The sequence below is a fragment of the Diplotaxodon limnothrissa genome, linkage group LG14, assembly GCF_057381915.1.
Source record: "Diplotaxodon limnothrissa isolate DT_005_m linkage group LG14, D_limnothrissa_male_GT1.1, whole genome shotgun sequence".
Lineage (NCBI taxonomy): Eukaryota > Metazoa > Chordata > Actinopteri > Cichliformes > Cichlidae > Diplotaxodon > Diplotaxodon limnothrissa.
The window spans coordinates 37,438,814-37,464,694 of NC_140609.1; the positions used below are offsets into that span (position 1 = coordinate 37,438,814).

General features: G+C 44.4%; 2 protein-coding genes across 2 annotated transcripts in view; both read right to left on the reverse strand.

Moving 5' to 3' along the window:
* Positions 1-1,115: 1,115 nt before the first annotated feature.
* Positions 1,116-11,588, reverse strand: LOC146619367 (WD repeat-containing protein 20). The gene is made up of 5 exons (XM_085370616.1): positions 11,572-11,588; positions 10,960-11,401; positions 7,279-7,461; positions 4,539-5,948; positions 1,116-1,197 (listed from the first exon to the last, which is right to left on the reverse strand). The coding sequence occupies exons 1-5, from the start codon at positions 11,586-11,588 to the stop codon at positions 1,150-1,152; spliced, it is 2,100 nt and encodes a 699-aa protein (XP_085226742.1). The 3' UTR covers positions 1,116-1,149.
* Positions 11,589-14,932: 3,344 nt separating this feature from the next.
* Positions 14,933-25,881, reverse strand: part of map4k1 (mitogen-activated protein kinase kinase kinase kinase 1) — a 51,575-nt gene continuing 40,626 nt past the window's right edge. Inside the window, exons 17-33 of the mRNA XM_085370448.1 lie at positions 25,755-25,799; positions 25,300-25,320; positions 25,166-25,211; positions 24,124-24,277; positions 23,819-23,919; positions 23,456-23,497; positions 22,148-22,226; positions 21,979-22,055; positions 21,144-21,204; positions 19,412-19,514; positions 19,253-19,311; positions 17,961-18,064; positions 16,922-17,099; positions 16,745-16,813; positions 15,761-15,853; positions 15,551-15,677; positions 14,933-15,029 (exon numbers count right to left, since the gene is read on the reverse strand). Coding sequence (XP_085226574.1) covers positions 14,933-15,029; positions 15,551-15,677; positions 15,761-15,853; positions 16,745-16,813; positions 16,922-17,099; positions 17,961-18,064; positions 19,253-19,311; positions 19,412-19,514; positions 21,144-21,204; positions 21,979-22,055; positions 22,148-22,226; positions 23,456-23,497; positions 23,819-23,919; positions 24,124-24,277; positions 25,166-25,211; positions 25,300-25,320; positions 25,755-25,799 — 1,456 coding nt within the window. The remainder of the gene's footprint in view (positions 15,030-15,550; positions 15,678-15,760; positions 15,854-16,744; positions 16,814-16,921; positions 17,100-17,960; positions 18,065-19,252; positions 19,312-19,411; positions 19,515-21,143; positions 21,205-21,978; positions 22,056-22,147; positions 22,227-23,455; positions 23,498-23,818; positions 23,920-24,123; positions 24,278-25,165; positions 25,212-25,299; positions 25,321-25,754; positions 25,800-25,881) is intronic.

The window sequence follows — 25,881 nt, forward strand, 5'->3', positions numbered from 1 at the left end:
ATTTTGGCTAATCTGCACTTCAAGACTGTCTCCTTGTGCACCTCTGTACCGCCTCCAGGCTTGCTGCGTGTTTTAGATCACTCAGTGGAAGTTTTCTAATAATGATTACAAACGTACACATCTGATGAGAGCTATCAATCCGGCTACAAACGAGCAGTTTTCAGTGGAAGAGTCTGCAGAGTCCAGGCTAGATGGGAGCACATCAAGTGAGGAGTACGACCACGGATGATGATCTTCATTTTTTTCCAGGAAGCTGAGCAGCATGAAATGTGTGAACCAGGTTTAGAGGCCCCCGTAACATCCCGAGGACTCTGAAGGAGGAGCATTTCACCCACAGAAACATCATCTGTGCTCGCTCCCTGAACGGTCACCCTTTAGACTCTCTGAAGGAGACTTCCACAGAGAAATCTAAAAATAAAGCTGCCCAAAGAGACACATCCAGTTTATACTTTATCAGTGATGGCAAATTTAAACCAATTGATAAATGTTTTTTAAAATGGCCCATTTTAAAAAACTTCCACTTCGCTACAGTGGAAGAAATTCATGTGGAAAATGGGACCAGGTAGAGCTGACGTGCTCGAATAGTCCAGATCAGCAGAACAGGTTGTGAAATTTGAATGTTTCAACAATAAGGCTGGCTTTTTAGGTCCATCATATGGTCAAAAATACATGGACACCCGAACACTTCACCCGTATGTGACTCATACTCTGCTGCTGCAACAGCTTTTCCAACACATTAGTGGCGTCTAACACTGATTTCATAGTTCCAGTTGATCCTAAACGAGGTCTGGCTGGTTTCCACGCTGCTTTAAAACATTCCTCAGAAAATAAACAAAAGCAGCAGTAAAAGAAAACAAACAAACAAAACAACTAAAGGGGTGTCCACATACTTCTGTCATATACTGATATGGTCTACTGTGGCTTAGTGCTATATTCAATGTGTCATTTGTTCCCAAGTTTTCCTAAATGAGTGTTTCAGGAAGAGTTTCCCACCTCTGAGTGAAGGCGTGTACAGAGAGTTATACTGAGGGTTAATACTGCAGTGGTAGGTCAGGTATAGTCTCTGGTAGTTGGCCCCAAATTCTGACATATTAGGACGACGACGACGAGGGAAAGGATGGAGGGATGAGTGCAAAGCTTCCCCTCCAGCTATACCACCGTGCCGCTCGGAGAGTTCCCGTTCTGTGCTGTCAGGTTCTGAATGGGAGAAGAAGAAAAACACAAAGTTAGACGCACTGAAAATCCTCTCCTGTCTGCACTCAAACCGAACTTTACCCTGGTTCATAATTATACTGATAATTAAATAAGTGGGCAAACCAGACCCAGTGTCTGTTTAAAGGGTTTTATCAATACGCTAAACTCGATTCTGTTCAATATTAATTTTATCTCTTTATTAGATTATTGATGTGGTCCTCCACATCAGTCCCAGTTTCTTATATGAACTACTCTATAACTCCTTTTCCATTAGAATACTTGGATCAACTCGGCACGGTTCACCACGGTTTTCAGGGTTTAGGTCATAGTACCTGGTACCTGCTCGCCGGGTTTCCACGCGATCCAAGCAGGTACTAAACTGCGACATCGTCAGACTGCATGCCACCAATTGGCTGGTCAGTAGCATCACTCGAGAGTCTGTTGTTCATGAAAATTAAAACCGCCATTTTTAAAATGGCTACAAAAAACAACACCGTGTTCCCACGAATTTGACGAAGCCACAGACCCAACAGCAAGTATATTCTTGTTCAACTGCTTTTTAGCATTCGTGTCACATTTTAATGACGTCGAGGGACGCTCAGACACGTTGATATGATGAAATATGATATGATATGACGACAACCACATTAGGTAGTACTGAATTTGATCAGTATCAATCTGAGCCGAATAGTGCCGATCCGTGGAGTCAATCCGAGTAGCTACTAAAGGAAAAGAGGCTTATGAAGCTGGGCAGGCCACAGAAGGTCTTTAAGCCATCAGCACGACCAGTATCTGCTCCTCAGTGAAAGGAGGAACAGCATGAGCAGTGCCAGAGCTGTAAATGTCTCTGACCAAGCAATCAGAAACAGACTTCATGAGGGTGACCTGAGGACACGACGCCCTCTAGTGGGCCCTGTGCTCACTGCCCAGCACCTTGTAGCCCAAACTGGCATTTGCCATAGAATACCAGAAATGGGAGGTTGTGCTTTATACAGATGAGAGCAGGTTCGCTCAGCACGACCAGTTTGGTGGTGGGTCAGTGACGGTCTGGGGAGACGTATCCATGGAGACCTGCAAAGACCTCTACAGGACAGGCAGCAGGACCCTGACTTAGGAGGATCTGGAAGTGAAGCCGAAACCTATCTCAGAAAACCCCACCACCTGTTTGACCTGCTGCGGGGTCAGGTCAATCAGGTACACACCTCCAGACTCACTAACAGCTTCCTCCCCTGAGCCATTCGGACTGTTAACAAACACCCCCCGCCCCACACCTGCCCACCCAACTCACCAATCTGAGCCATGGTCTGAGTAACCCTCTTCATTCAGGCCTCTCACACATGGACTCAATACTCAGAGTCCTTTTGCACTGCTTCCCTTTCTCTTGCTTTGAATATATTATAGTATATATCTGTTCTGTTGGCCATTTATTCCTGATGTCTTTACTATTCCTGATGTATTTACAATGACAATGAAGGGCTATTCTATTCTACCACATACCCAGCCCATATCAGAGCACCTATCCAGCATGGTTAATTTTTTCCAATGAGAGCTGATGCGCTTTCAAACTGTACTTTTAATTTTTGCCTTTGCCAAATCTTTGATCTCAGCAGCAAATGTACACACTTCTTAGCATTCAACTTTTTTAATAACACACCTGCTCCTTAAAGTTCAGAGAACAGACAGATTTAGACTCCAGGTGTCTGTTCGGCCTAACCTCCACTAATTCATAAGGCTCCTCGGGGCTAGTGTCTTCTGGAACATTTTTGGGCACCACTGCTATAGCAACACCATGCTAGGTTTCCTTCTATACATAATAATGAGACAAGCATGTCTGAGAGGCGGGAGTCAGCCTCCAATGATGATGAGCTACCTCAACAACCTCCAACAAACCACTGAACTCTGAAAAATATGCAAGAAAATGGTTGGTGCTGAAGGCGAAACGACAAATGTGTTTCACATAAATACTACTGTTTAAGTGTTTAGCACTACTTGGGCTACCCAAAAACTTGATTCTGTTCGTCTGGACGCAGCAGTTTCAGTGGGAGTGGCGCTCATCCAGGTGACGTCTTCATTTTTTCAGAACAAAAAATAAAAATAAATAATTGGTCCACCCCAAGGATCAGGTCCCCTGGCATAAACAGAGGATTGCCAGGATTTATACATCGGGGAAACCAAACAACCTCTGGCGAAGCGGATGGCACAACACAGAAGAGCCACCTCGTCAGGACTCTGCAGTCTATTTACACCTACAGGCCAGTGGACACTCTTTCAATGATGAGGATGTAACATCCTGGACAGGGAGGAACGCTGGTTTGAGGGCGGAGTCAAGGAGGCCATTTACGTGAAAAGGGAAAGACCATCTCTGAATCGAGGAGGGGGCCTAAGGGTACATCTGTCACCATCTTACAATGCTGTGATTGCAGCCATTCCCCAACTCTCTGTGAATGGTACTCATGGCCATTGATCAGTGGTTGTTGATCAATGATCATGACAATTTGCATATTAATGATCAAGGAACTGACCTTCCAGCCCATTGGTCATTCAGTGGTGCTAGCTTCAGTTATTGTGCAAATGTACTGTTTATAAGATTTGGGGAAACCTGCAGTCAGCTGAGACTGAAGAAGTCACCTGGATGAGTGACGAATCGTTTCTCCCACAAAAACGCTACGTCCAGACGAACAGAATCAACCTTTGGGATTTTCTTCCCTGAAAGATTGAGCGTGCATCAAGACTTGGGCTACTCAGAAATACATCACAACTTTTCTTGAAATATACACGAGCACTCAGTGTTTCTCTGTCCTCTTTTAAGACTAACAAATTGGTTCAAGACACTTTGCTCCAACCTTCTGAAGAGGTTAAATCCTGTTTAGAATAAATTAGATGATAAAGTAGGGTTTGCTTTCAGGTGTAGAAAATCTGCAACTGGGAAATCAATGCGTGCACTGTCCTTGATTGAGCCTTCGGTTGTTCTGAGTTTTTCATGTCCCTGGTGGCATGTGCCATAATTCATGAGGACGAGAGTGAGGCTGAAATGCCTGCATGAACTGGGCTGTTCACTCTTTGCAGCAGCTTCGATGTCTCACCCAAACATGGTCCCATCTGGCTTTAAAACACCAGATTAAAGGCTTAGATGATACCCTGTAAAATAAAAGATGATGTGATGATGGCTTAGTCCATCTTTGTGAACAGTCTCTGTTTTTGCCCTGCACTGTAAATTAAAACCATGTTGGACTGGAGTTATGAAGACATGTGAAGCGAGTTATTCTCTAACATCTAAGACCGACTGCGAGACTAAACAACTAGAGAGAAAAACTATGACTTAAAAATGTTAACAGGAGACGTACCGCCTTCCCCGGCCGTGCCCAGGTACAGATGAGGCCCTCTTGGCAGGCCGTGATGATGCAGTCATCCATGAACACCAGGACCGTCAGCCTCTCGTGTGCAATCTTCTTACAGACCAGCGGCTCCAGCAGCGGCACTTCGTGCATGCGTGGGCACAGCGTAGTGCCCAGCACCTTGGCGGCGTCCAGCCGGTTGCTCCTCGGCGCCACATTGATCTTGTCGTTGCTTTTGCTGATGTTGCCCAGGCTGTGGTACCGCTTGTGCTCCTTCTCCACGCCCCCGCTGCTGCCGGACTTATCCGACTTGCGCTCCTGTAGGGAAAGAGTGGCGAAGCGGCCGATGCTGAAGGGGGTGCTGTTTCCTCCACCGCTGCTCCCTCCCCCTCCTCCTCCCCCCCCACTGCCCTCTGAGGCGCCCTGGCCTTTGGAGGCGTTCGCCACAGCGGGGTGGGGCAAAGAGTTGGAGCGCGAAAGGGAGCGAGGAAGCGGTAAAGGGAGTGTGGGTGGGTTGGAGGTGCCGGTGTTAGTGTTCGGGGGGTGATGATGTCCCTCCACACCTCCACTTCCTCCCCCACCTGAGGTGCTGTTGATCCCCCCGCTGCCAGAGTTGGACAGCGAAGGCCCAAAAGTGTTAGTAAAGGCGCGGGACAGCGGCAGGCGCGGGTACAGCACGTCATCCGTCAGGTCCCACAAACAGAACTGGGTGTCCTGCCCCACCGAGCCAAATCGGTAAGTGACCGATGGCGAGCCGCCGCCTTTCGAGCTGTGCCGAGAAAGGCGGGATAACGTGCTGCTCGTTCGAACCCGCCCAAAGTGCATGGAGTTATTTTGTGCCCCCTGGTGGAGGTCCTCCTCGCTGCCACTGAGCTCCATAGGCTCCTCATCTTCCAGGGAAGTCGTGAAGGGATCGAATGCCACCACGTTGACCCAAGACTTGTGGCCGTGCCCCCTCGCTACCACTCGGCTTTCTGCAAATGACCACACAGTAACCAGATCATCCTCCCCTCCCGTGGCGAGATATTTCCCATCTGGGCTCCACGACACACAGAGCAGCCCACCAAAGTAGCTCTTCATCACGCCCTGAAGCTCCATCGAATCAAAGTGGAAGACACGCAGGCATCCGTCCTGGCCCACGCACGCCACGTGCACGCCATCTGGGGAGAACGCAAACTCGTTGAGGCCTCCCTCCCCGACGGCCCACCGCAGCAGAGGGTTGCGCGGCGTCTTGGTTTTGCAGGCATAAACGGCGAAGCCTTCGCCCTGCCGCAACAGAGAGTACTGTGGTGCCGTGGTGCCGCACGGGTGGTCCACGTTGTAGAGGTAGAGGTGACCGCTGGCATGGGAGGCCAGGAACAGGTTCTCCGACTTGGGAAGCCATTTTAGACACGTTACCTTGGATTTGTCTATCAACCTCTGTGAAAGAGGAAGGAGGTGGGGACAGACGGAGAAGGTGAGAGGGAAGGAAGGGTGGAGAAAGACATTAGAAAAGTATGAGTTTTAGGTTTTGTTGAGTTTATTAATTAATAATAATAATAATTAATTAAAATGTGAAATAAATAAATAACTAATTAAATGTGTCAAATATTTATTTAATTAATTATTTACAATTTTAATTAATTATTTAATGGTGTATTTAATTAATTCATTATGGCAGTCCTGGCCTTCCGTAGTTTTAAAGCCATTTTTTATCATCTGTGTACCGATGACATTCAGCTGTGCCTCTCATTTAAAACTCAGTTGCATTACTGGAACACATGGTTTTCTTGTCTATCTAAAGCATCTATTGATCAAAACGCTGCTGTAAGGTTTATAACTCAATGGTAAATGGTCCGTATTTGTACAGCGCTTTACTTAGTCCCTAAGGACCCCAAAGCGCTTTACACCACATTCAGTCATCCACCCATTCACACACACATTCACACACTGGTGACGGCAAGCTACATGTAGCCACAGTTGCCAGTGCGCCCCAGTTTTTATTTTTTTGACAGTAGAGGCAGGAAAACATACAGGAAATGGGCTAAGGTGGAAATACACCCAGCCATTCTTTCAGCATAAAAGCCTTTACATACCAAGCACATTGCAAAAACAAACAAACAAACCAGACATGAAATTATGAACTTTTCAGATGCAAATTTGTCGTGTAAAGTATATACACCCTGAAAGTGTCCTCAAAAATATGCACGTTAGGAAAAAAAATGAAGTCGAGATCAAGCGATGATGAGCTGATTCTGATTTTTCTAAACAGGAAAAGGAAGAGACAGACGCTGGGCTCATCCAGTTCTCATCAGAACACAGCAGCAGGGACAGTTTCGTGGTTTCATCCCGGAGCTGAAGCTACATTACGACAGCTTTTCCTACATATTTCAAGATCTCAGTTTGAGCTGTTGTGAGCTGAGTTGGGGCCACATCTGTGAATGCAGAGAAATCAAGAGAGCCAATTGACCCAGAGAACGTTTAGCTGCATGTCTGAGATTTGGCTCAAATGCAGTGGTCTGACTGGTCAGATTTGTTTCTTTGCATGTGAATTAAAAAAAACTGAACTTAATTCAAAAAAAATAATTTTGTCCTGCAAAATTAAGAGCTACACCAGCCTCAGCCCTCCACCCTTCATTATATCCCTGAGATCTGATGAACATATTGTTTTGTTTTAATTTGCCACATAATCTGCACACACCACAAGCCTGTTTGCCAGGTCGGCTCTCTGCAACAAACCCAGATTAAAGCCGAGACACAGATTTATTACCTCCTCGTTAAAGAGTTTACTGGTTTCCTTCTTGATGGGGTCGAGATACTGGACCTGCCCGGCTGAGAAACCCACGATGAGAGCTACGCTCTCTGCTGTGGCCGAGTACTGGTTGAAGTCGTGACACGTGGGCTGCGTCCCCTTGTAGATCCTCTTGTCTATGGGCTTACTGAGGTCCACAGCCTGCAGACAACAGCGAGGAGAAAGTTTCAGCGACATTCAGAGAACCAAAACAACAAACATCACACTTCTGTGCCCATTCTTATGTTTCTGTCCTTCTTTTTTTTTTTGACAATCCAATCATCACACGTTGAAGTGTTTCCATGGCAGCTGCAGTGGAGCTTGATTTGAACGTTTTTCACATCAGGGTTTGCCATCTCAGCGAAGGAGCAAAGTTTCTGTGCAGGGCCGCTGTGTTCACCGACAATCACCAACCACAGAGAGAATCCGTTAAACAGGGCAGGGCTGCAAAGATCTACAGCTTAGAGAGGTAACTAAATGTTTTCAGGGTTATGGAGGTGACTCCCTTTCTGTGAAAACTTACGCTGCAGACCTAAAATGCTCTGGAGGAGGTTGTGTTTGAGAGATCATCATCATCATGCACTAAACTGCTGCTCCAATGGAGATCAGCGGGCTTAAGCTACTCGAGTCGCTTTGGGGAAGGGGAAGCTGTTTACATGCGTCCTGTAGTTTCTTTAAACAGGTTATTAGCGTTTCTCATTAAGAAGCACGAGGTGCTGCAGGCTGGAAGCAGATCCAGCTCCAGGGAAAACCCTCAGCGATGATACTTTTCTTTTTTTCTGTCATGCCAAAAACACTCTTTTCCTTCAATGGGTTCTGAAATATAACTTATGCATTCACGGTGCCACACAGGATTTAGATGTGTCCTTGAGCCGCACAGCTGATTTAAATGGCTAAATTACCTCCTCAACATGTCTTGAAGTTCTTCAGAGGCTGGTAATGAACTAATCATTCGAGTTAGGTGTGTTGACTCAGGGTGATATGTAAAACTTGCAGGACAACGGCCCTGAGACTTTGAGCTCCCCACCCCAGATCTATAACAATGCTAAGGTAGGTGGTATGTGTCAAAGTAACATCCACACGACAAGCCTCTGCTGGCTCGCCTTCTTCTCACAGTGCATCCTGCTGCCAGGTGCTCCCCAGGTAAGCAAAACACATCCGTCCACGTGATGTAAAAGAAAACATGATCCATTAGATTGTCCCACCTTGTTCCAGAGCTTCTGTCTAGTTCTTGCGTGCCTCTTCTCTGTGCTTTCGGCACTGGACGGGGGTCAGCATGGGCCCCTGAGTGGTCTGTGGATATGTCGTCCACACGGGCCAGCCTTCATTCCCCTTGTGCTCCAGTGAGCCTTGGCCGCCCGTGACTCTGTCGCTGGTTCCCCACTGCGGACCAGGAACATCTCACAAGGGCTGCGGCTTTGGAGATGCTCTGACCCGGCTGTTTAGCCATCACAATGTGGTCTTTTGTCACTAAAACCCTTAGTGTCATGATGAAGAGAAAAATCACCTGTCAGTGGTCAAAGTTAAGCCTGAGGAGGCATTTATACATTTATGTGTGTTGTGATATTTTTATTTGTATAAATGTTTCCTACCATTCATCTACTTCTACAACTTTTTTCAGGAACTGGTCCATTTGTGTGTCAAAGATCACAGAAAGCTTTGTACAAATGTGTGTTTTCTAACATGAATCGCTACATTGTGACGTTCTGCGGTGACCCACACATAACAGGCTCAGAGTAGCAACTTTGCCTTCAGCAGAAATTTTGATCTTTCTGTACAAAATATTTGAAATATTCTACACGTGCAAACCAGATGTTTGTTCAGTCCGAGTACAAAACGGGAGTAACAAGTGATTAAAATCCGCCCGACTATGACGACTTCATTGGAATTTGTTGTTCCTCAAAGTATTATGGAGTCACTGCTAGTGTTATTTAAATGTTGATATTAAAATGATATGAGCATACTGCAGTACATGCATTATTAAAACTAAGAACAATATGTTTTATGGAAATAAAAGTAATTTTGTTGGCAATGTTTGTTTGCATAAAACCAAACTTACAGACATAACAGCTAAAAGCATGCATCTTAGATACAGGAAACTGTAGCTGTGATCATCATAAATACACATTAAAAAAAGAATAACAGGGTTATAAATGACCGCACGTGGACATTTTAGTCACTTGAGGGTCAAAATGATTAAGTTTCAGTGGTGAACAGCTGCTGCATGAGCATCTAATGAGATTACATCCTCAAACAAAAGACATAACCTCGTCCTGATGTGAACCAGAACCACCACCTCGGTGCCCTCAGCCTCTCGTGTGTGGAAGGCAAACACAAAAGAGGACAGAGGACAAAATCAGCTCTGTAATTGTTTTGATTCGGCAGAAAATGGGAAAAGTCGAGAATAATTATTTGGAATCAATAGCGAGTGTCCGAGGGCCTCACAGGTCATATCAGGCACACAGCAGCTCCACCCACCTGCTGTTTAAATCTTCTGTTTGAGAGGGGCAGCCAATCAGAAGAAAGCCGTTTTAACACTTTCCCCAATAAAGACGACATCTGACCAACCTCTCCTGTCCCCTTGATGACAAGCTTTGACACCTTAGCATACACATCTATAAAGACGTGTCTGATCACCACTAGGACGATTTCCAGGTGGCTGCACAGGCAGAACACCCTCACTGACCTCTTGATGCAAACCCAGTCATTCTGTTCTATGGCAGAAACCACTCAGTTTGGACAAGAGTGTCAAGGGTCACTCCTAGCAGGCTTTGATGGTGTCTTGTTTCCAACAGAGGACAAACAGAGGAGCTGCACCAATACCAGGAATAAGACAACTAAGGATTATAGGAATCATGCAAAGCTCTCCTAGCAGTGCTGAAGAATAAAAATATGATGCTAAACAAGAAAAACTAAAAGGTCTACTTTAAACATGCTCCCTATATGCACAGAAGCCCCGCCCACCTGCAGTCACAAACCTTCTGTTTGTGAGGGGCAGCCAATCATGAGAAAGCTGGTTTAAAGGAAGAGAGGAGGGGCTGCAGTAAGGCCTAGGATAACATGAATAACAATGATTCATGCAAAGCTGCTCTAGTAACAAAAATATGAAGCACAGCAGGGTCCCTTTAGATAATATGATTAAAATAGTCAAATTCAGCCCACTCTGGATGGAGTCTATTTTTGACACATGGCCTTGTAAATGAGGGGACAGGGAGGCTGCAGAGCCTGTGATGGTTCATCTGGATTGTTCTGTTGTTAAAAAGCAACATTTTGCAGAAAGTAAATGATCTCGTAGTGTGCCTCCAAATTACAAGCCTTCAGCTGTGAGCGCTGGCAGGCAGCCCCAGCCAAGGACCAGGCTTCAGCTCCCAGCAAGGCTGCAGTGAATGGAGAGCCGTCAGAGCCTTTCTTCTCGCAGTTTCCTGCTCCTTCAGCTCCTTCTGACACTGTGCATCCGTTTGCACGATGCGCCACTCACCACCTATTCAGCCAAATGAGCAGCAGCTCCATTTTGCATTGCATAACAAGCAGAAAGCTGTGGTGGTGGTGCAGCAGCAGCAGCAGCCGCCGCTCGGAGAGCCTGAAAAGATGACGAAATGCGAAGCAGCAGCATCACACTAGCAGCTTAGCACGCCAGGCTAAACTCGCCCCCAGCCTCACCTTCTTGATGTTGGTGTACGTGTAGAAATACAGCTCCCTGCCGATGTTGAAGCACACCCGCTCCGACTCCTCGCTCGGGTCTTCGGGCTGCAGCTTCACCATGGAGACCCGGACCGGCGGCAGGAAGCCAGCCGGGGAGGAGTTGGCTGCGGCATTGGAGGAGGAAGAAGCGGCAGCGGCGGCGGCTGCAGCCCCGGGCCCCTGCAGCAGCCCGACCCCTCCGCCGGGTATCGGACCCGGTCCGGCCCCGGGCCCCAGCGTGGCTCCGGCGGACGGCCCCCGCGGCAGCCCGCCCCGCTGCAGCGAGTCTGAGAGGGTGAGCAGCTTGTAGAAGCCCTCTCTGGTCCGGAACTGGGACTTAATCTCATTGATATCCTTCAGAGCGCCGCCATCTCCGGCCATTTTAGTACAAACACGCCGCACAGGAAACGGAGATTCTGACCTGGAAACAAAAACGCGCTAATCACAAGTCCTAGGAGAGATGCGTGAGAGGCGAACATGAGGCGCAGCAGCCGAGCTCAGCAAGGCCGACCCGCACAGCCCGTCCGCCCCGCTGCATTTTACACCGGCACCCCCACTGCCTGCTAAATAAACCCCCGGAGACAGCCCCACCGAGCCGGTGTTAGCATCCTCCTCCGCCGGGTCTCTGCCTGCCTTCATCCAGCGTGCGTAAAGTACGTGTGACGGTGCGTCAGCTGCTGCTGCTGGCCCGGCCTGGCACTGCGCACTCCCACTGTGGTCGGGGGGCAAAGAGAGGACATCCAGCCCCCGTCAGCCTCAGTCAACCACCCCACCCCCAACACTTAACAACCAGTGGACCGGCCAGGACCACGGGCGTTTCCAAGATTTTTGTGGGCAGAGGGGGCGAGAATAAGGGGGCGCACTGGAAATCTGAGTATTTGATCAGAAATAAATTCAGACTTATGATGTGCTGACAGGTGTGTTACATGAAAAGTAGCACTGCTACTTAAAATTATATTTAAAAGTGGTGAAACATCAGATTATCCACTGGGTCTTCTGGGTAGGGGGCCAGTGCACGGCTGAGTGCCCATCCAAGACACAAGCAAAAGAGGGAAAATCATTGAATTTAATTACATATTTTAAATTCTTGCCCTTTAAACCACACATACAATACAGTAAACTTTTCTGTGTTACACCTGCCGTTTCTCCGATATGCTGCTGAAGGTGTCCACCAAACTCAGCTCAGTATTTCCAACGTGAATGAAACAAGCACAAGATGGTTTAGCAAATAAAGTATGTCCCGTATGCTTCCTTTAGTTATTCCAAAAGAGCCTGACCGTCAAATCAAGTTGGCTTGGGCCCATCAACCGTTTGTGGCCAGACGTTTGTAAGAATGGGTGAAAGATGTATCAGCACTTTCATATGAAAATCATAATCCTGCTGAAGTAACCGTACAAAGGTTTCAGCACAAGCATACTGAGAGCAATAAATAAATAAAAGTACCCATTATGCAGAATCATGGCTGTGTGAGGTGGAGATGATTGGTTTCACCACAAAATATTGCTTGTTGCTAGTAATGAAGAAAGAAAGGCATTCATTGCATAGTATAATTCCAGCATTTACTCTGAATAATTCCTTTATTCTAATGTTTTTACTGTTAGAAACTCTTTGGTGGCTTCAGATAACGGTTTTGTTTTTTGTTTTTTCAAAACCATGCCTGTTAAGCACCCTGTCACTCTTCAACTTTAACTGCAATTTTTGTATAAAATAACGATGCTTTTGTGTTGTTTAGCTTTGACTACACACAGACACAGGGTGGGACAAGCCTGCCCAGATATCTAAGAAATTCACATCATAACATATAATTAGCACATGATCTTGTAACTCATATTTCACTGCAGACTGAACAAGTTTATGCCATGAAATTCAAAATTCCATGTTTGGCTGTGATCAAGTATCTTAAGTGTTTTCCTGGAATGAGCCAAATGTTTGACGGTGACGTGTGACGCTCCCTCCTCAGTGAATAAAGGACCTCAAGAGTTTTTCTGAAGCACCTTTAAATTCAGCAGAGAATAACTCCGGCGTCTTTTTAGGAAAAGATTAGTGCCAGCAGAGAGGCTTCATTAGAAGTGCCGAAACCTGACGCTGTCGCTGCTCACACTGAGCTGCTGAAATTACAAAGAAAATTACAGATCAGAATAAATTAATTAAAATGAAGGATTTGTTATGCACAAATCCAGTGGCCTGAAATGAAGATGCTAATAGAAGTGACAGTGTGTTTGCTGTAAATCTATAAATATACATTCATTACCACCATCACTGTGTTCTCCATCCACGCTTAACTGGACTCAGTTTGATAGATTTCTGAAAAATAAATATAATCTGTGCCGGCACTAATGGCTTGAGCTTCTTCATAAGGCAGCGAGGAACAAATTGAAATAATTTACAGCTGTAGGGCTTTGAAATATTCCACATGAAGCAGGGACACCGGAGACAGCATGTAGAGGATGTATTTGTTCCCTCCAATAAAAACACGAAAGAATGGGAGGAATTATGAAGGAAAACTGCTGTAACATCACTCGGCGTCTGTTTATAACTCCTAAATTCTGAATCAGAATTATGAATTCAAACTAAAACGTTATCGTGCCTGAGCACCATGGATTTGTGCTCTCAGTCAGCACCTCCTCCTCTGGCTCTGTGTGCACACAGGAGAAGGCTTCCTAAACGATCTGAAGCCATGAGCAGTGTAGTCGAGTACTTCTTCATTAACAGCCTATATTTACTCATATGCTTTGAGTGTTTTATGCCATATGTTCATATAAGATCGTGTTTTAAAAGTTTGGGGGCATCCGGGGATATTGTGTCCTTGCAGAAATACAACGTGGCTTAAGAGACTTAAGAGGGTGATAAAAGGGAATTTTCTTAAAGAGGATAAATTACGCTGATGCATCCACAGCTTCCCCGTGTTTATGTGAAGACTCCTGCTGCAGTCAGTAAGCCCAGATAAATGTTCTCCAGAAGAAACATGTAGATGTGCATATGTGTGTGCCGACTCAGCAGGAACAGGATGAGAAATGTTCAGATTGTACGCTCACCTCTCACCCTATGATAGCTGGGATAGGCTTCGGCCCCCTAACGCACCTCAATAGATAAGAGGTTAAGGAAGTGGAAGGAGGGATAATTATTTGAAAGCAATATCGAATGCCTGGGAGCCTAACTGCATTACTTTCCAGACGTTTCTACCATAAACTGAGAGAAAAGGTAGCGATAGATGCTGCAAATAAAGCAAAAGCGTCCCGTCAGTGCTGAAACAAACCCACGATTCTGCCTTAGAATCACAGGCACAAATGACGGTGATACACAGAACAGAAATCACTGCAGTTAAAGATGCCGTGGCCCTCCGTCAACACATCCGCCCCAACACCCGCCTCCAAAATCAACAAAGCTTTCCATGTTGTGTTAACTCATTTTATTACACTGTAACAGCAGTAAAAAGTGTGACATACAGGCTCAAGTCACTAAACACACAGCGCGAGCAGCAGCAGTGCTTTCAGCTTGTTTGTGGCGTCTTCAGGAGGCCCCGTGTGTCAGTCCCCTCAGGCAGCTGCTGCTGCTCTGATCAACAATACGGTGGCAGAACAAAGGATGCCCCCCTCCTCTTTAGTGTTAGAGGAGGTCCTTCCTTCCTTCAGGGTTTTCTCAGCTGTCTGGATGCTCTGGTTTGTTCTGGATCGCACAAACCAAAGTTGAAAATGGCATAAATAAGAGCAAACTCCCCGAGGTTGAGGGATAAAGGCTACAACACAGAAATCTTCTTAGGTCAGAATGAACTTTCAGCATCATGGCATCACCTGTTTCTGACAGATTACCTCTCCTTTGGTTAGAAATTAAAATACTGGGGCAGTGAGGCGTCTATACGCATCGAACTTAACGATGACAGATCCAAATGTCGAAGCCCAATGTGTCTTTTCTCTCTTGTATTAAGTCCCAGTAGAAGCAGGGTGTGGGAGAGTCAGGCCAGCATGACGTAGTTCTCGGCGATCTCCAGGACGTAGAGGTTGGAAAGCCCCGACGGGTCCTCGCTCTGATGAGTTTCTAAAAGGACCATCCTGCGGCGAAAAGGTCACGTGTCAAACACTGATCAGCACAAAAAAAACACAAGTTCTATTAAATAAGACCTGAAACTACCATTTGAGAAGATAAACATCAGGAAAGTGTTTACTGATTAATTACAAATTAAATTAGCAGCAGCTTCAACACACTCAGACTCACCACCTGCTGGCCAATAAGCAGAATGCATGCTTTAATTTATAAAGTACTTATTGTAGGTAACTGCGTTTATAATACTTTAAAACCTTTCAAACTGAATGAAAGCAAGTTAAATCAACAGGATGGGACTTGAACTCCAAAACATCCATGTACGCACACGTCAACTGAAGTTCAGTTAAAATAGGTCCAGGCAGTACTTTCTTGTTATGCTCATTTGTACCACATGGTGGCGCCTGTGAGTCAGTGTAGAATCCAGTCTGCCCTGAGCTGTGCCTTTAGGGTGCATCCATCCTTTATGTACAGTCTAGACTGCAGGTGCTTTTTTTATCCACAGAAAATTCAAAGCGAGGACGTGCTGTACCTGTCGGACTGCACGAGTCTGTGGGTCTTCCTGTGGTCCGTGATTTCCTCCAGCATTTCCGTGAAACCTTTTCCTCTCCTCAACCAGCCGTGACGCCACACTGCCAACAGCGTGTCATCAAAATACACTGTACAGACAAACAAGAGTCAGTGCTGAGCCTTCAGCGTCTCCGAAATTCACCATAACCAGGGTCTCACTCCTTCCTCTCACCTATAGATTCAACATCTTGAGAGAAGATGGTCTCAGAGTGCTGCGTTCTGCCGCTCTTGAACTCCCCATCAAGACCAACTATTTGTACCGACCCTGTGGAGGAGAGAGGGGCAGTGTTTGTGTTAGAATATCTTTGTGGAAATATGAAGGTAGACAGCATTATGGTGCTCAAATCATAACGAGGAGTTAAAATAGTCCTTAGGCAACATAATAAATATCTGGAGCTGTTTTCAGGTTAGTCAGACTGAAAGTAACTCAGAAAGGCTCAAAATTTCTTTGTATCTGAGCTTTTAAGACAAATAAATTATCAGTATGTCAGAATCAACACGGCACCATAACATCATTATAGCAGTGCTCTCCTTAAGAGAGCGGACAGGTTAATATGAAAGACAACCACTCAAAACTGGCTCCAAAGGCGAATTATCTGCCATGTTGGTCGCTTTAACAAAATGAACAAGTTGCAATCCAGCTGTGTCAGTTTGCACAGATGGGAGCATCTTTATTCAACGTGCTGTATCTGGTTATAATCCCATTTGAAATGAAGGTTGCAGAGAGCCTTCGTCATTCTGTATCTGATTTACAACAGATTTGTGATTTTGTTTGATTTGATTGATGCTGCTTTATTACAGTTATATATTCCATATTACAGATGTGATTTAAATGCCAACCTGATCCCATTCAATCACAAACCAATCACAGACTGTTTGCTGGTTATTTGCCCTTTCATTGGCATCTTGATGCACCGAAGTCACTTTGAATACAGGGAGTAGTCACAGTGATGGCACCCGACCCAAGTAAACATTTCAAACCCGACAAGATTACACGTGCACTACACACAGGGACAGTAACTTTGATCGTGCTGGTTTAATAAACACCCACATGGCAGCAGTCAGAACTGTAAGAATGAAGTTTTAAAGTGTGGAGTTCAAATTCAACAAACGCAGGCCTCTTTCTGAAGACAACAAAGTTTAGTGTGATACTTACTTTCCAAGAGGACGAGCAGCGAGTTATTGTCCAGCTGGTTTACTTGGACTACTTCTGGACATGGTCTCTCTGTAAGAGCAAACACCGCCACCATTAACAACAACAACAACAACAACAGCAACAGCACGACTTCATGATAAACACTGATGTGTTTCTGATAACGAGCCGTCAGCTTACCCAGACCCGTGTTGGTGAACCAGGACGTGTTGGAGTTGAGGTTAATGTATTCTACATAGACCGGATGGCTGGGGCTGGAGCCTCGAGAAACACCGATACACACCATCGGGTACTCCTGCTGGGGCACCACCACCATCTCAAACACCCGCAGAGGGCTGGGCAGAGGGAAGTCGAAATGCTACAAGCATGAAAGAGAAAAAAAAAATCAGGAGTTTAACGTCTGTTCGCTTCTCGGCTGAAGGAGCGGCTAACAAAGCAGATCGTTACGGTGTTTTGTTCGAGGACTTATAACCTGCAGGCTTTCAGCCACACAGAAGGAGTAACCGAGGACACCTGAGTCTGTTCTCCAAACCATAACAATTTTATGGTTAGAGGCCTCAGCTCTAACTCATAAATTTAATGGAGACAATAAAAAAGCTTTGTGTGACCGCCGGCAGTCATTTTATAAGCTGCTGTCAATGTTAACAGCCCACTAAAAAAATAAAATCAAAACAGAAACACGTTTAATAAAAGCAGCATGACTGTGGCACCCTTTCAGGTACATCTCAGATCATCACATAATCTTTCTTGTGTTTTTGTCGTGTCAATAGATTTCGGCGTTAACGGGTTTTCCCATCTCAGCAGGTTTACAGTTTATTCACTGCAGGTTCGGGGAATTTATGTGGCTGAAACCTACTTTTCTGTGGCACTGCTTGAATTATTTCATACTAAAATGCTTCTTTACATCCTGTGCATGTTACACTAACTGAACATAACTGGAGACAATAAATAAATCAAATAAAACCAACTAGAAGCTACATCAGGAGGTGTTTAAGGGTCCTAATGCTTACAATTTGTGCATCAAGCATTAAAATTTCAGCACCAATAGCATCTATGCATGATGGGGAAAAAAGTATAATGCAGTAGCAGGCTTGTTTAACTTTGTGCTGGATGCCAACGCTGTAAAAGTCAAGTTTCTGTCACTGATTTTGCTCTTCTGAGAAGTGAAAACAGAAAGGACAGGATGCTTTCCTTAGTAATTCACATTTGACACACGTACCTTAATCAGCATGAACTTGTGCATGGGCTCGTACCACTGCAGCAGCACCACACTGGACTCCAAAGCACAGCACAGGAAGGCACAGCCTCGCTGCATGTTCCCTGCTGCGAGAGGCAGAAACAAGCAACAGATCAGCCGGTTTTCACTCAGAACTGATCACCATAAACATGCACAGGAATCTGCATCCTTTATTTTTATTATTAATATTTTAAACCTCGTCAAACAGTTAAGATGACACATTACAGGGAAAACACGTTTTAATCTCATGCACTGGTCAGTTTTAGGATTATGGTCAACAACAACACTCATGTAGACGCCCAAAGTACACCAAGACGATACCCACACCGTTACACTTCCACCCTGAAATGTTTATACAAGACAAGATGGATCCACGCTTTCACGTCTGTAACACCAAGTCTGATTATTTTAGCAAAAAACAAAACTTATCAGGTCACGCAACATGTCCTGTGTGAATTTTAGCCTCAGTTTCCTGTTCTTAGCTGACAGGATTAGCAACGGTGTGGTCTTCTGCTGCTTCAGAGATGCTCTCCTGCATGCCCTGACTGTCACAAGTATGATCATTCTCCTCTGATCTCTGGCATCATGTGGCATTTTCTCCCATTGAACTGCTGCCAACATATCTTCTGTTGTTTTGGACTGCACTCTGTGAACTTTAGAGATGGCTGCGTGGGAAAATCCCAGCAGATCGGCAGTTTCTGAAACACTCAGACCAATCTGTCTGTCACCAGCAACCACACTGCCTTTAAAGTCACTTAAACCACCTTTCTTCCCCCTTGTGACGCTCAGTTTGAACTTCAGCTGGTTTTCTTGACCATGTCTACATGCCTCAATGCAATGAATTGTGACTGAATAGATAGTTTTATGAATCAGAAGCTGAACAGGCCTACCTAACACAGTGACCGAAGAGTTCAGATTAGCATTTCTAATGAGATAACAGCTCATTTCCAAACTGAAAATGTTAAAAAACTTAGTAAAACTAAACTAAAGTAATCACCTGCAGAGGTTTGATGTAAAGAATTCTACTGAAAAGAGCTTTAAAAGAAGTTTTAAGACTGAAATCTTCACATCAGCAGCATTTTCCAGTTTTACATTTAGACAGACTTTAAGAAAACCTATCACGATTTCTCTAATTTAATAATTTAGCTGCTGTAGTTTCATGTTTTACACTCTTCCCCTGTGGTGTTTCCCCTTTAGGGGATGTAGAGAAGTGAAATAGAAACTCTGACACAAAGCCAAGTATCGAACTACGCCTGAACAGAATCTGTTCTCACCGACTGAGCAGGTCCTGCAGCCTTTGGTGTCGGGTATTTTAGACGTCACCGCACATTTTCTAAACACAAAAATGCAGAAAATCAGTGTTTAAATGGGACGAGCGGATCTTTCAATCACGACTGAAAATGAACTGCAGAGAAACTTAGTGTGGTTGTTACCTAGGCAACAGTCTGTGAGTCGGTAAGGCGCTCATCCTCTGGTCTTTGCGCGCCTGTTCGTGCAGCTCCTTCAGCATGTGGGAGTGAAGCTGCGACGATTTACCTGCAAACGCAAAATCAGACACAGTTCACGAACTGATCTGCAAACTGTTTACAGACTCCGACATCACCAGACCTGAGATCAAATCCACTAAATGCACAAAGTCACAGCAATGCTCACTTATTTGTCTGGTAACTTTTACCAACAATCACATTAAATGTTTACATGAGACATCAAAGGGACAAAGCATCAGGTAAAAGTGTCAAATTAAAAAAATAAAGAGATAAAATTGAGTCTGACAAGACAGTCGGTGAAGAAAAAAGAATAAAAAATCTTATTTTAATTCAGATTTTAACAGTTTTAGACTGGACATGTTTAAGTAAACAGACCAAAGCAGTTCTAATAACACTGAACAAAGAGGCAAAGAGAGAAGGTAAAAACAATTAATGAAAACATTCAGAGGTTTTAATGTAATCAAAGGTCCTTTGACCCATTTAATTAAAGCGTGTCCGCGGGTCTACCAGCAGCTTCCTAATGTGTTCTTTAAAGTGGACCCATTACACCTTTTCCTTATTTTCTGACACGTATGCTGTTACAATATCAGATATTCATGTTAAACATGGCTGACATCTCAAATACTTTTCAAAATGTATTGAAAACAAATGTTTGCTTTGTTTTTCTCAAGTTTAACAACCACTGGGTGAACAGTTAGCAAGTGTTTGCAGACAGGTTGGCATCTTCCATGCAAACTGCAGGTGACAGCAGCAAGCTGTTACCAACTAAGGATGTTTGGGTGTAGCACTCTAGCAACTGCCAGCACGCTCCAGCCACCACTGGCCAAGCAGTGGAGGAATATGCATTTTTTCCTAGTGACTGGTAATCCCCAGAGTCGTTACAAACTGGTCTCTAGGCCTGTGTGACTGAAGCATAAAGCCTTGACTGTACTCTGTTGTGCACACATACAGCTGGAGACCCACAGCTGAGGAGTCATTCATCCTCATCTTTTAGATCCCATTCCTACAAGACTCCTCAAAGAAGTCCTGCCATTAATTAATGCTTCAATCTTAAATATGATAACTTAATCTATTAATCAGCTATGTACGCAGGCCTTCAAGCTGGTGGTAGTTAAAACGTTACTTAAAAAGCATCTCTAGACCCAGCTCTCTTAGGTAATCACAGGCCAATCACAAACCTTCCTTTTATCTCAAAATTATTGAAAGAGTAGTTGTAAAACTGCTAACAGATTGAATTGGTTTATTTTAAGAGTTCACAGTGATTAGAGCACGCTGTAGGCATTACAGTTACTGTGCTGCAGTGGTTTGTATCATCTCTATCTAATAGACTAAATTATGGAGTTCCACAGGGTTCAGTGCTAGGACCAGTTCTTTTTACATTATACATGCTTCCTTTAGGCAGCATCATTAGAAGGCATAGAATACATTTTCACTGCTATGCAGATGACACCCAGCTTTAACTATCCATGAAGCCAGATAACACACACCAATTAGTTAAACTGCAGGAATGTCTTAAAGACATAAAGACCTGGATGGCCGCTAACTTTCTGCTTCTTAATTCAGATCAAACTGAGGTTATTGTACTCGGCCCTGAAAATCTTAGAAATGAGCAATGAGGTCCACAGCAACAAGTGTGAGTCTTACTACAGACAACCAGCTAAATGAGGATCTGCTTTACCTGATACAGACATGAGGACGTTGTTACTGGTGTACACCCAGGTACACTTCCCAGGATACAACTGGAAGAGAAAGAAGAACCATTCATTCATTCATTTATTTATGTAATAGCTTGTCAGCTTTTTTATATTCAGGCCACTTACGGAAAAGCCTTTTTCATAAAGTGTGATTCGTTTAACTCAATGCAGAAGGAAGGAACTAACTGAAATACCACATTAATGAGGATAATAATGGTAACACGCGCACACACAGGATGCAGTGATTTAAACAAGGTTCTACTTTTTGCCCATTCAGCAATATTTGTCCTTCTTTAGTCACAGACACTGTATCTGAATACTTTGAAGGCTGGGAGTTTATAATTAATGTTCACAACAAGAGAACTTAAACTGAAAATTCAAAGCCAGAAAGCAAAAGCGCAAAGAATAAAGTTATTAAGAATCTATATGGAGCTTGTTTGGGAAGGAAAGCTTTTAAAACCTTTTACTATCTTTGCACTGATTCACCACACACTGATTACCAGGGAACTGGCTGGTACATTTTATACCTGTTAATCTCCTGCACTGGTCAGGTATGCAGCACAAGTTACGGTGGGGAATTACCCGAGTAAGAAGGGAACCACTATAGATAAAACCTCATAAAAACCTCATAAAGCCCTGAGGTTAACCTGCTGAGCCCCAAAGCCTGCCCTGTAGCGCAGGCCTCTGCATGACTACTCAAGGAGGACAGTCAGGCTGAAACGACAATAGCAACTAAACCAAACCCAACAGTCTCTTTTAGGGTCACTTGAGTCTTTTTGCCTTTTTTGAAAACTTTGTTAAAGTAGATAAATGGCTTACCAGCTCCATCGTGGCCTCAGAGCCGTTGAGGTTCAGGGTGTAGATCCCTTCCTCTGCCCCCAGGATCAGATGCTGGTCTGAGGGAGGGACAGCAAGCACAGGCAGGTCAGACAGAAGTTTAAGGTGGCAAAGTGGAGAATTTTCTGAGCTCGTCTTTCTGTCATACAACCTTTAGAGGTGGGGTTCTCCCAGGTCGTGGAGCAGTTTATTTTAAGAGGACAGCCGTGAAAGATCTTTTTAAAGTAGACCTGCAGAAAGAGAGAGAGAGGGAGGGAAAGGCATTCAATTATTCACGCTGTCCTCTCTGCAGTAGACATGATTTCAAACCACTGAAAGAATCTTACAAAACAAACACCTACAACACGCCCACTGAATGGTTACTCCTTCAGCGTTAAAGGTCGAAGAGGTTTTAAGACCACAGGATCACAGAGGAGTGACATTTAGAGAAGGAAAGCAAAAGCAGCTGTGGAATAAGACCCAAACGTACCACGAAGTCTGAGTTTTACTTCACCTTTAAATGTTATTACTCTATGTAGAAGCCTTAAACATTTCATCTCTAAAGTAAACTATAGTTTATGTGGACTTTACATGGATGTGATGACGTGTTACTTGCACACATTTTGAACAGTTTTATTTTCCATGCTTGCTATTTGTTTCATGTATTATTTTTTATTAAATTCTTTTAACAGGGCATATTTTGCTTATTTGTATTTTATTCTTGGGCTTTCTCTAGAGTCGCTTTGCATGATTCACAGCTCAAAATAACCCTTATTTAGCATATCCTGGTGGTTTTGATGCAGCCTTTTAGGCCCAGGAGTTCTGCACCGTTTTGAAATGAAAATCGATGCTGATTTCAAAAAAATATTCAGGCTTGCTGAGTGACCTCCTGCTTTCTGCCTCTCCTTTTCTCACTTTGCCTTAAACTGTGAGGAATAAACAATAAAAGGCAAAGAACCGAAAGGGCTGGGTGGGGCGCTGCACACATCACTGCATTCTCACATTATGGTGTCCCAAGTGTGCCTAACCATTCAAGCCACAAGGAGGTGGCATCCCCTTCAGCTGAAGAGTTCCTGTGTCTTTATTCGGATTTCTGATTGGCTGCATTTAGTTAAACAGAAGACTCGAATACCTTTTGTGTGTCTCTGATGTCATACAGAGCAGGACCAGCGAGAACTATCTGAAACCTGAGCGTTTGCCTCACAGGGACATACTTGCAAGTAAGCCAAACTCATTTTTCACAACTTTGGCCATATTTAATAGAAGCATCTGCCAAAGTAACACGTATGTATATATGACAGGAACTAAGGACAAACATAAAAGGTCCCCTTTGATTTTTAACACTCGTCTATAAAATTGCAAGATTAAAATTCCACCGTTGAATTTATGCCGTTCATCGCTTCGCTTGAAACATAAACTTAAAACATCAAAAATCTGAGACGCTCAGCAAAGAGCTGATGTGCAGGGAGGAGAAACTCACAGGAGGTTTCTTCAGGACGGGGCTGGCACACTCAGGATGATCCTGCAAACAGAAAGAAAAATATGATGATGATGACGATAACTGTGGCAGGATGCAGTCGCACTGTGAGGCAGCAGAGAAGATGTGGATAACTGGGAATAGGGAAATGGGAAGATGTGCGGCTCAGTTTCCTCCACGACTGTCAGAAAAATCATCTTCTGCCAGGCTGTCACTGAACTTTATCTCTGCTTCCTCAGAAAGGGTCGTTTGTTCTGATCTGGACATTATTTCTGTGTTCTGGACACAGTTATTCTAAGAAGTGGACGGGGACAATGTTACACTGTTTGAAAGCGCAAAAGAAATGTCATCTTCCCCTCGCCTTACCTTTGTTGTTGGCTGCCGTCTGCGTATGCCTTTAGGGGGAAGTTCAGGAGGAAGGAGGTCAGGTGGGGGCTCATTAAACTGGAGAGGTAAGGATGCAGGGTCTGGAACACACACACACACACACACACACACACACACACACACACACACACACACACACACACACACACACAGAATAATAAGAAAATGGACTGATAATTTGCACGTCATATAAAATATGCTTCGATATTAACATCTTGCTGCCACAGCTCAGTTGGCTGAGCAGGTGACTTGTGCAGAAACACTGCAGCACATTTGACGCTCACCTGAGTGTCGTGTAGTTCGTGGTTGTGGTGTGGGCCGGACGTGCGTCCCGCTGGACGTCCTTATGAGCGGGGTGGGGGCGCACAGAGAGGTCAGCTTTCTTGTTCGATCGTCTTCTGCCGCCATGCTTTCCTCTGAGCTGGTTCGTTGTTTGGGCTGCACAAAAGGAAAAAAAAATCAGGCACAAAAGACTTTTGGTAAAATGACTGATGAGCGTTTTCTGCAGTTTTCATCTTTGAATCATAATATTTTAAAGGGAGATCTCTTATGTCAGCTTCCATGTCTATATTCTTTGGCTATATAAAAGTAGCTTTGCATGATCAAAATAATCCTTATTTATCTGACACTTGGTGCAGCATCAGTTCAGCCTCTGTCAGAAACAAGCTGCTTTAGGCCCTCCCCCCTTTAAGATAACTTTCTTTTGATTGGCTGCCGCTCGCAAACAGATGATTTGAAGGGTAGGTGGTTGGAGTCTGTGCCCAATATGATCATGTCAAGGACATTCTGTGACATCAAACAGAGCCAAGAATAGAAAAAACTGTCTGAAACAGAATGTTTAAAGCAGCCTGTTATTTGTAAAAGAAACTCTGGCCATGTTTAATATGAACATCCATGCCTGTAACAATGTGTTTAGACAGAAAAAGGACAAGTATAATAGATCCACTTCAAGATATCACTCTGCGTTTAGACAAAGACACAGAAAAGCCAGAGAGCGCCTCAGAGCAAGTTCAACAGGCCGTTAAATAACTTACAACTGTGCTAGAGATCCAAAGAGAACCGAGAACTGAGTCGTGAAACAAAACTCTGACTGCATACATCTCCACACAGCGCTGTCTATCTGTCAGGCTTTTAAATTTCCTCCTAAGATAAAATTTACAAAATAAAAACTATGTAATGGGTTTAATTTTGAAAAGATAAAAGGCTGATATTAATAATCAGCATTTCGACTGATTTATTCTAACATGTAAGAATAAATAAACAAAATAACTCTTTAGCAGAAATCGCATGTTAAATAAACAACGAACAGCAAGCCTTAATAATCACCTTTGGAGGAAGAGGAGGCGGCGTTTCATCAGGCGGCATTATGAACCTGTCGGCAGAGAGAGTGTCGGTTCAGTCTGCTGCGTTAATGATGGGAATAAACTTCACATTAATATGCGTGTGTTTACTGGGCTTACCCAGGAGGCTGTATCGTCGGGCTGAGGACAGACAAACAGACAGTGTCAATGCAAATTCACTGAAATCACTGATTACTGCATACAGAGACAAACACGGCTTTTTGGTCCACCTCCGCTGAAATATGGTTGTTTTTGAGATATACAGAAGTACGTACTGAGATTATTGGTGCTAATTGGTTAAAGTGAGAGAAGACAACCACAGCAAACTTGTGAAAGTCCTGCAACCTACACTGGGTGACGAACGGCCGAAAGTCAAATTTTTCCCACATGACCTGGAGGAAGATACGACTGTTTGTACCGGCCGTCACACAGACAATAATCTGTCCACTGAAGTCCATCTGTCTCTACCTCAGAGGACTAATGTAAAAAGCTCTTTGCAGTCTTCTCTGCAGTGGAAACGCAGACAAACAACAGTCTGTTCTTTCTCACTTAGGAAACTGTGTGATGTCTCTTACATGTCCACATCATCATAGTCGTCGTCTGATTCTGAGTCCTGGTCCCTGCAACAGGAAAAGGGCAGACAGGTGCAACATTTGAATAACATGCTGGCTTTAATGTGACTGTGGGACTGATGTGCGATCT